General features: G+C 38.3%; 1 protein-coding gene across 1 annotated transcript; it reads left to right on the plus strand.

Moving 5' to 3' along the window:
* The first annotated feature begins 4,930 nt into the window (after window positions 1-4,930).
* On the plus strand, window positions 4,931-7,322 carry LOC131682740 (F-box/LRR-repeat protein 14). Its single transcript, XM_058964441.1, has one exon. It carries the CDS (start codon window positions 5,575-5,577, stop codon window positions 6,949-6,951), a length of 1,377 nt encoding a protein of 458 aa, XP_058820424.1. The 5' UTR covers window positions 4,931-5,574; the 3' UTR covers window positions 6,952-7,322.
* The last annotated feature ends 4,139 nt before the right edge of the window (window positions 7,323-11,461 follow it).

Raw genomic sequence — 11,461 nt, forward strand, 5'->3', positions numbered from 1 at the left:
TTCAATACGTATTGACCCGTGATCATAGATACTAGTCAGATTATTCGTATTGGGGCTAATTTCCGATCAACTATTCATTTTTACGGCAATGTTTTCTCGACTAGATCTGTTCGCACCCTCTCATTCTGCTACTGTCGGCAGAAGGCTGATAGCACCCAGTCGTCGCCGGTCTAAGGACCAAATATCATCAATAGACTTAGACTCGCGTGGAGGCATGAGATAGGAAACTTGTGAGAATTTTGTTATCCCACCGTTTGACGACCTAAGCGTCTACACCTCATCGAGATTAAAAACACCAGAACTGTCTGAGAGTTGTGTATTGTATTTGAATGGAATCTGTAGGACAATTTTTCGGTGTTTGTTTTATGATCTTTTACCAAAGTTTTTTGTCCAGTACATTGTCAATTGAATTTATTAAATTAATTAATTATTATAGGCCAAAAGAACAAATAAAGATGAACTTTAAAAAAATTGAAAAATTTTGTCATTCACTGTACAGACCATTCCTGTGCCTAGTGTATAAAGTTGACATTAAATGGCATGTTTGGGGTATGTAGCTTTCGGATGCGAAATATCGTTTCTTTGTTCCTTTTTAATTTCTAAAAACAAAACTGTTGACATTGCTTCTTTTATATTTGAATTTTAAGTCTAATTTAATAAGAGGATGAGGTTGTCTGAAATTTCGACGGCAAACTTGATTGGTAACTGGCCTTCTGAAACTAAGGCAGTAGTACGATCACTGTCGCAAATGCGATAATCACGTGTTCTTTCTGGGACGTCATCATAACCCAGGGATAGGGATTGTGCATTGGACTGAAATTCTTAAAAAAGTATTAAAATAAAAAAAATTAATTATTTACACCTGAGTTGTAAGTGTGACCTGCCTTGTTTACTCATTACTCTCGCTCGAAACTGTTCTGTGCTAATGAACATCGTTTGTGCTATTCTCTAGCGGATGCCACTCGTTTGCTGTACTCGCATCGATGGAGACAGCATCCTGACGGCAATTCGACGGCATCTCATTGCGCTGCTTAGGGCCGGTAACTCTATTCGGCTGGGCCCTGCTATTACTCCAGAGTGTTCGTCCTTTCAGCACGATGTTCGCTGTTATCCTGGCTATCCCATTCGCAAGCAAACCAGTAGAATGCCAAAGTCAGTTGGGCAATTCCAGGTGGGGTGTAACTTCCGTTACGCTGGCTCCCGGACTATCCAAAACCACTACGTAGTTTCATACCACTCAGCTAGTCTCCGGCGATGGATTTAGATTACTGAGAGTGTGCTGGTGGTGGAAGCTTTTCGGAAATCGACTCTTCTGCTGCTTTCCAGTCTCCTCCCCGGGTTATCCGGTAGTGGGCCAAAACCATTATTTGTTTCATGGCGACTTTCTAGCCGGCTGCGCTACCTTTTTGATCCCTTCGTCCATAGCTCGGAGAGTGTCTGTGTCACTAGTTTGTTGACAGCATCCCAGGTATGTTTGTCATGGCACATCTTCGACTATATTGTCGACAGTAACGCCAAGCATATCCCTTTGAACTTATCCGAACCGTGGGCACTCGAAGACCACTTGTTCCAGTGTCTCATGAACATCCACCAACTTCGTACAAAGGGGTGACAAGGCATGGTGCTTCCGGAAGCAGGCATGCCTGGACAAGGTTCAACTCCATGCTGCCATGGCGACACGTTTGGGAAGAATCGGTTAGTTCATCTTCCTTTCTTCGCGTTGTGCACTTACCAAACGAGTCCGACAAACGAGTATCTTTGCATTTAGTGTATTCCTCCGCTGGTCGAATTCCACATCCTCAGACAGAGTGATGAAGATGAGAATCGCTACAGCAATATCTACCCTGCTGGCACTGTTTAATGCGTTCTTTACATCGATCGTTACCACGGTGCAGTATTATCACCTCTTTTTTGCATGCTTTGATGCTTTTTCTGCACTCGCGATGACTGTTCGGATGGCATTCACCGTCGAAATCCTTTTCCGGAATTCGTGCCTCTGCGATAGTATGTTTTTTGTTTTAACATGACTCGCGAACCAGTTGAAGTTGACTTTTTTCATTTTGATAATAGAGGTTTTACCCTTAAGGTCATTCGCCTCTTCGGGTTAGAAAAATCTATTATGAAAAATTTCTAACCCTATGTGCGGGATCGGGACTCGAACCCTGGTGCGCTGCGTACAAGGCAATCGATTTACCAACTACGCTACACCCACCCCTTGAAGTTGACTCTTTCCAGACCCTTTTCTAACAGTATTCAGCAGGCATATAGGCCGATGCAATGCTGATTCTCCGTATAATGTCAATGCGGTTGGGTCGTGCTTCGGGAAAAGATTCTCCATGATAGTCTTCAATTTGGCAGCGCTTATTTTAGTTGGACTCTTGATCTTAGCCATCACGACACAGGGTTTGTGGCTTCTTCTCTTCACACCTCTTTGAAGCAGGTGGACTTACTCGTCACTATATCATGTTTAAAAGCGGCCCTGGCCACCCGCAGTGCCACATTACGCCCTTCTTTGACTTCCTCAAATCTTATTATGAACGCGTTTTCTGGATTTCTGGTAGGCAGCAAGGAAGGGGTTCAGCCTTTCGTTCAACCAATACACCGGAAGTCGACTGTTCCACGGCTCCAATTTACTCGTATGTATTTATGCATGTTTTTACAGCAAGATATAAAATTTTTTAAAAGCCTGGCATGTAGTATGTTGGCACTGTGTGGGACTCACTTACGCGACCAACCACTTAAAATACTTCTTACTCTTCTTCTGCCCTTCTTTCCCACGGAACGGCATCACAGCATTACTTCGTGGCGTGACGGTATCGTTGTGCTTTCATCGATCCTCTTTTTCTTTGGCGCAGGAGTTTTTTGAAGTTTACTCGGAGCCTTGCGTCGATTAGATCATCTACTGCAAGCTATTTAGCTTCTGTTTTCGTGTGCCTTTTAGCTCCTAGCTTTGTAGCGACCGAATCGAATAATCCTCGATGATGACCTCACTTACTCCGACTGAGAGTTCCTCGGTGTATTGAAAATGACCACCCATCCCGCTACTGTTCCATGCACTAAATATCACAGAAAACTGCAAATAATGTGCCTGTAACACCTAATTAAAAGAAAATAAAAATGTTCACTGCAATCACAATGAAACATGTTACACAACAATGTTTATTTGGGTAGGTACTACTCACGGATAGCATCACGATGATAAAAAGAAACCAGCTTTAAAGCACGTCCTTCTAACTACCCGAAACGTTAAAATGGGAAAGGGGCCATGCATAAATGACGTAGCATTTTGGGGGGTAGGGAGGGTATACCAAATTTGTGACGAAGTGTGATGAGGGGGAGGGTAGGGTCAGAAGTTGTGCGACGTAGCATTAAGTTTAAAACCCATTGTTTAGAGAAAACAATTTAATGATCCTCCATTCCCTAGAGAAATGAATTTAACTTCAAACAAGTTACTTTTGATGCGGTTTTTCATGAGGTAAATTTTACGATTCGCGGAATTACAAGATCGTAAAAATACGAAAAGATTTTGTATGCGGATTTAACTTTCTACATTAGTTAGCTAATGTTGCTAACTAGTAGACTTAGTTTGGAAGCTGAATTAAATTTTCACTTCGAATTCAACCAAACAAAATTTGGTAATTTAGTTGAACGAATGGTTCTTAGAATCATTGGCAGATGCACGATTGTGAACTGAGAGAACTTGTCTTCATGCTCCCCTTGAAAAATAAAATTCAAAACAAAACTATCAACACTATATAAGTCATGAAATGGGCTTATTTTGCACGCAATTTGCTTTTAAAATGAAAATGTTGATAAAAGTCGGCAAACATTTTGAAAGGACATGTATTTAGAATAATTGAAAAACATATGTAGCGCTTTGCATGGGACGAGGGGGAGGGGATAGGTAAATGCTACGTTTTTTTACGAGGGGGAGGTTAGAATTTTGTGACCAAATGCTACGAGGGGGAAGGGAGGGTTCAAAAATCGCCGAAAAAAAGCTACGTCATTTGTGTACGGCCCCAAATGGGCTTATTTTCGCCATGTTCTCATTATCACTACCAATTTGAAGCGTTGGTTAAAGCAATATCTGCTATCTTTGTTCTACGCATTGACGGCAATGGTAGAATGATAATTGGGGCTTTCGATTTGGGTTTTCTTTGCGCTCAAACTAGAGTATTTCGCCATTTTGAGGTTATTTTTGATATCTTCTTAGAAATGATTTGATTCATCATTTCATTGTAGGCCGCATTATTAATGAAATAGTGTGGCACCTTCCCTTCTGAGACAAACTAAGCTCATTCCCCTATGTAGATGGTTTACTTGATGCTTTCGTTTAAAATACCGATGTAAATTAATACAATGTTATAGGTTATTGGACACGATTTACAACTTTTACTTATAAACCATCGTTTTCGTCGCACCAATCGTTGGGCGGCTTCTATCATTTACATATTACGAAGGCATTATAAGCTAAAGAAAAATCGTAAATCGGTTTACAGCCCCAATTAGTCGGCATTTATGAAAAGGCGTTTCGCATTATTCACCTTTCAGTGGAAGACCGGCGAAGACAATTGACTGTAAATGATAGATTTCTGCAAAAATGCGGAAAAGTTATTGCTGAAAAGAAGGTTAAACTAGTTGAAAATATTTTACAGCTTTACAATGGATTGATGAAAGGTACTGTTTATTAAAGATATTTAGATATAATTATTTTGGGTATGGAAAGAAGTATAAATTTTTATTACCCCACCGACGCATCTACCTGATGCCACCACTGAGCAAAGTTCAGCTGTAGAGGTAAGCGGAAAACACCGAAACCGAACACATACATCTATTCGGGCTCGCTATGTACACTGCTGCGTAGTCGTGAGCTTTATTTTATGTACCCGCCGCGGGTAGTTCCAACCAGTTCTGATTCTCGTTCAACATTCAGTGCACAGCGTAACAGTCGGAGAGTAAAGACGTGAGTTTGGGAGCGCTAACGAAATTCTTCCTGAAAATTCCTCGTGACGGTTGCTTCCAGTGTAATACACATGCTGATACAATGGAGTTTGCGTATGGCGGATTCCGCTGAACGAAAGAGTTGCAAAAATGTGCTTCTACTCAAAACGAGAGAGGAGAACAGTGAAGTGAGTCAAAAAGAATAAGATGCCAAGAAACCCGCAGTATATGTACAGCAATAACAAGTCTGGCTAAAGACACGAAGCTCTCGAATGCATGATAAAGCGAGTAAAACATATAAATATACATGTGGAAGAAGTATTAAAGAAGAGTGAAAAATCATTTACGACCAAGAAGACTAAACAAAACACACTGAAATAATAGCGACGTATTTTCTATTTACAAAGTTTCCAGTGATGTTAAAATAAGTGAAAAGAAATTTGAGTGAAGGAATTCAGCAGAAGAACAAGAAATGCGAAGCTTAAACGAATGCGCTGCGATGCAGTTTGCTTAAGTAGTAGAGGATTTCTGTTGGAACGTGAATCAGCAGCTTCGTGAAGCGAAATGAGTGAAAAGCAGTGAAGTGAAAAGGACAATTCGCATGTTCCGTTGCCTGAAATACTGCACGAAAATATGATGATGGAGGAAGCGAATTATATGCTGACTGAAATCCCTGGTGGGTTTATATCCCACCGACCGCATGCAATACACCGCTTCGCACCGTATCCGTTACATCAGCCGCATTTGCAGCCCGCGCCGATATATATTCACTCTCAGCCGAGAGTGGTGTGCCGACCGAAAACGCCTCCCACGCCACCGGCACCGGAAGGAACACATATCGGACATCTGTATCCGGAGATTCTAGCCATCATATTCGAAAAGCTCAGCGTGAAGGACCGCGGCAGAGCAGCACAGGTGTGTACGATGTGGCGCGATGCGGCGTACTCGAAAAGTTGCTGGAGGGGAGTGGAAGCTAGCCTTCACCTGTGGCGACGGTCACCTAGTTTGTTCACATCATTGGTGAAGCGTGGAATTAAGAAGGTGCAAGTGCTTTCAATAAAAAAATCAGTGAAAGATGTTGTTGTTGGTATACCAAATTTAGAGTCGTTAAATCTTAGTGGATGCTACAGCATTACTGATATGGCAATGTACTATTCATTTTCAACGGATCTACCAAATCTTAGACTGTTGGATTTGTCACTGTGCAAGCAAGTTACCGATTCCAGTCTTGGCCTCATTGCACAACATTTAAAAAACATAGAACTGCTTGAACTAGGAGGATGTTGCAATATAACTAATACTGGTTTGCTATTGATTTCCCTAGGACTGAAAAAATTGAAAAGGCTAAATCTGCGATCATGCTGGAATATTTCCGATCAAGGTATAGGTCATCTTGCTGGTCTGAGCATTGAAACTGCTAGCGGTATACCGTGTTTGGAGTATTTGGGTCTTCAGGATTGCCAACGTCTGTCGGATGAAGCTCTTCGGCATATAGCGCAAGGATTGACATCACTGAAAAGTATTAATCTTAGTTTTTGCGTGTGTGTTACCGACAGCGGATTAAAACATTTAGCGAAAATGATCAAATTGGAAGAGCTGAATCTGAGGGCTTGTGATAATATATCGGATATTGGAATGGCATATCTCACAGAGGGTGGAAGTTCCATTTCATCGTTGGATGTTAGTTTTTGTGATAAAATAGCAGACCAGGCGTTGACACACATCTCGCAAGGATTGTTCCACCTGAAATCCCTCAGTCTCAGCGCATGTCAGATAACCGACGAGGGGCTGGGCAAAATTGCCAAATCTCTGCATGATTTGGAAACGTTAAACATTGGCCAGTGTAGTCGTGTTACTGACAAGGGATTGGAGGTTTTAGCGGAGGAGCTTAACAACTTACGTGCCATCGATCTATACGGCTGTACTCGATTATCGCCGCTTGGATTAAATAAAATTTACAAACTACCGAGACTGTCTAAAGTTAATTTAGGATTATGGCATGTCAGGTGATGCGTTATTCTATTACAAATTGATTGTTAAATTTTAGTTTTTTTTAATTGAAATTGTAATTAGATATGCGATAGTATTCTCTGTTACAGGGATCGTAAATGTAAATCGTAGGAACGAAATTGTCACAAAATCCACAATCTAGCAAAAGAAAATATTAGACTAAAGACAAGCATATTCAATAAATACTCTCTGTCGTCCATCCTTCTGAGGGTTGAATGCAACTACTGCTAAAACTGAATATAAAATATTTGCTATGTTAGCAGACAAATTAACAACATTCTGTAAATATTGATGAAAATATGAAAAGACTCTAAATAAAAGCAGGAAATCCAAGATACATGCTGAGATTTTCCCTGAAGTGAAGCATGCAATTTGTTAATAGTTGTTTTATTTTTCGGTCTACGGAGTCTACTATTTTGATGACATTTCATTTCGCTCCTGAATTGCTAGCTGAGAGTTTCAATCTAATCAATGACTCTTCAGCGGATAAGATACTATGTCCAATCTAACACAATTGCGTTTTGTGGGGTAATTAGGAAAGTAATACGTCGATTCGTTTTACTATCACGTAGTTAAATATTGTTGTTCTTTGTTCTTCAGACTAAAACCCAATTGTCAATCCAATTCTAGATAACACGAAAATTTTACAATGGTTGTTTTTATAAAATACAATTTTTTCTAATGTTCAAAGATTTTTCCGAGGCCTACAGCAGAGCCGAGTACCGGTCGGCTGAGGTTGAATAGTTGAACCCGAATAGATATGTACAGTATCAAAAGCATAAGTCAATAGTAATTCTTCAAAAGGGCTAATGAGACTTTTGTAAACAAACTTATTTCGCTCATTATTCCGCTACCGAGTTGAATTTCATGAAAAATACACATGAATCAACATCTTTATCCTTGGTAGAATCAATTTCAAATGTTTTCTGTGTTGAAATGATAACAAATTAGGAGAAATTAGCAAAACAAAAGTTTGTTTACAAATCTTATTAGCCCTATTCAAATGTTGATATGGAAGTTTCACTGTGGTTTTACAATAATTTTACAATAATTTAGACTTTAACGTTTCTAAAATACATTTAAATGTAAAATCGACTTTTACAGTAAAAAAGGGGGTGGGTGTGTATCTTAACATTAAAAATATCATTTTTTTTCTATGCATTTGTTTCTCAGGAGCAGTAAAATTTAATGTGAATGTACTGTATCTTTTTTCACTGGATAGTAAAATTTATTGTTGCTGGAAATTTTATTGTAAATTTACTGCGAGAGCTCTGCGTCAAACAGTGTTGAAATAGCAATAAACGATAATATTTTTTGTTTGTAGAGTAAATGCTATTTCACATGTATATCCAGGTCAAACTACGAAATATTGTTACATATTTATCAGAGCAATAAGTCCTGATTTATCCAACACTTGAAGCGAAAGTTTAATATGTGCATTGAAGTATTAATTTGGGTTGATCGAAATATGATTAATTCCTCTATCAATACAACTTGATATGACTTTCAAGGCGATAGCTGGTACAATGCAATTACATAAACACATCCCATTATAATTGTGCTGATTAATTTTTTAAGATGCAATGAATTCACAAGAAATTCAACGACTACAAGAGGTCGGTAAAAATCATCTTTATATGAACCAGTTTTTCCAATTTACGTCATATTCGATATCAAAACTTTGTATCGGGTAACAACTAACTTTCAAATAGGGCATATGTGATAATAAAAGCATCGATATAAAAATATGTCGCGAAAACGGTTTGGTCGATAGAAATGGTTTGGTGATATAAATGACAACTCCTAACAAAAAAGACACAGTAAAAATATGTTTCTCTTAAAGTCAAAGTGAAGTTATAAAAAATTAATAACCCTACTACATGGGATAGTGGCAGGACTCAGAGAATCGTTCATATCAGCATAGGATAACATCAGTGCTGGAAATTTCAAAGACTAAATAAAATCAATGGAAAAGTGAAAAAATGTCCCATAACATAGCCATACAAACGAATCATTTCTAATGCTCTGTTGATAACATATCTAAATTCTTCAATCAATGCATTGTGTAGGGAAACCAGAATTTTCCCAAAAGGGGTTATATATGTTGTGCTGTGCCTGAACAACTCTCAATAGCGTTTCCTCAAATTTCTAACACGACTGAGAATTGAAAGCAGCTCTTGATATCACGCTATCTCTGAAGTGCATGCGTGCATAGTTCAAACTATACTTCGGTATCGACTTTTTCTAGAAGTGACTTCCCAATAGTATCTTTGATTTGAATTATTATCGCTAATCCTAATGCCAATGAACAAATAAAAAACTCTCGAAACCCGTTAGGGAAATTCATCATCATGACAGGAATTTTCTTTTTCACGAAACTTTTCGATAACCTTCCGTCTTTTGCGTTAGTGCATTGGGTGCCCGCTGCTTTGAAAATCTAGCAAAATCGTCTTAGGGCATCAGCACGTCTCATTTACTAAATGACATTTATGACATTTAGAGCCATTTGGGCGATTTTTGGCGGGTTAAATTTGTAAAGAATTATAAAAACTATCTTCCATTCCATAATTTTAAGTTCAGCAATTCGAGAGATCGTGCTCATAGCAAGCCATGAAAAATAAGCCGCGGTGCGGAGCGACGGCCCAGAGCCTAAAAAAATTGACATTACTGCGTGAACTAGAAAGAAAACGAAATTCAATTCATGCCCGCTGCGATGAATGAAATGTTTGGTTTGTTTCTCTCGTCATTCGTTCTCCCGACGCAGCGCATTCAGGTTCGGACATGTTCAGTTTCAGAAGCAAAGTGAATTTTGTTTTTATGCTGGCTGCGAGAGGGATTATTGAGCAAAAGTGCATGAGATATAGATTACGCAGTTCACTTATGTTCGAAAATGTAGAAGATGCCAACTTTTGCCTTCAAACTGTCGACATAATAACAAATGAATGCTTTGGTTGGTGAATGAATTTATATTTCCTCTGCACTCAAGTATTCGATTCTGCATGAAATTTCAGTCAGTTGGAAAGTGAATGAATGAGGGAGACGTTGAATCTGAATGTTGGTTTCGGTAAATGCAAGCAGATATAGGTAACTGATTTTGAAATTTCGTGGCTCTGGGCGACGGTCACTACTTCGTTTATTAAAAAAACTATTAAAAATTGTAAATTACATTATTAGGAATTTTCACAACATTATTAGGGAAAGTTATTTAATAATCTTTTGTAATATTGTGTAGAAAAAAAGCTGAAAATTTCCGTATTTTATCAAACTGCCCCATATAAACCCTTAAGTATACCAGCTGTCGCACGAATGGGAATAGGTTCGCCAAATTTTGGAGCTGTAGATAAAATAACCCATTGAAAACTACCAAAAAATTGGTTTAGTTCGATGCAATTGAAAAAAAAATCCTCAAAAAATGGGATGTACCTATTAATGTGGAACACAGTGAATAATAAATACAGTAAAGACACACTTGACGTATGTAGTGGTATTCAGTAACGCTTATTTATATCTGCGGATTCGATTCAGTTTGTCATTGTACAAAACACAGTTGAGCAGCTATCGTTTCAAATTACGAACTTTGTGACATGTGGGGATTTAGTTTACAATGAATTCTGTATCATAAGAGGGTCATTTTCTGTATTTTATCGTGTAAAATATTACACATAGTATTGCATATTAATCATTCGATGACTTATAACTTCATTGAGCCTCTGAGAATCCATCTTATATTATGAAACAAGCCCTAGAGAAAATTGGGATCGAGGAGATTCAATAAGTTGACCGAGAGAAACTCAAAAATTCCCGTTCTACAAAAATTGAATAACTTTCACAATTTCTATCCGATGTAAACTAATAACTATTTATTTTCATTGGTTATTAGCAGGCTTTGAGCTCTCATAAAAATATAATTTTTAAGATGTCTTTATCTTGCCCAAAATCTTGACCAAACGCTAAGTTTTCTTTGAAAAATAAGGAATAAGAAAATGTTGAATAAACTCGAAAAATAACGTCCGAACCTTCATTCGCACTAAAATAAAATATTCAGACGACTGAAAGCGCATTCATTTATCTTTAATTTGATATAATAATATTTCATATCGATGCGCTATAACCGAAGATATTTGGGTTTTACTAAAGTTTTACTAAACATACCTTTCATTTTAATTCACTTTTCTATTGTAACTCGAAAACTGTTCTAGTGTAAATTTTTTGGACTACAACAGGAATGATGTTCAAATATTGAAGTTCAGATTTTTATTTGTATTTTGTTAACTAGTGTTGTCGTCCATACCTTTTTGAAGAAAAGTATTCGAATAGTAAAAGCAAAGCAAAACCATGGTACTACATTCCTTTGCAGAACTTGACCTTCTATTTCGACTGACTTCGTAGCCGATTCTTAGTGCACAGGATACTTGCAAGTGTTTCGATACTACTGATGGCTAAGCATCTTTCCAGGCGGAGTCTCGAACATACGACCTTCCTGAGGTCAGCTCATATGGACATGATCGAA

This window comes from Topomyia yanbarensis, chromosome 2, assembly GCF_030247195.1.
Source record: "Topomyia yanbarensis strain Yona2022 chromosome 2, ASM3024719v1, whole genome shotgun sequence".
NCBI lineage: Eukaryota > Metazoa > Arthropoda > Insecta > Diptera > Culicidae > Topomyia > Topomyia yanbarensis.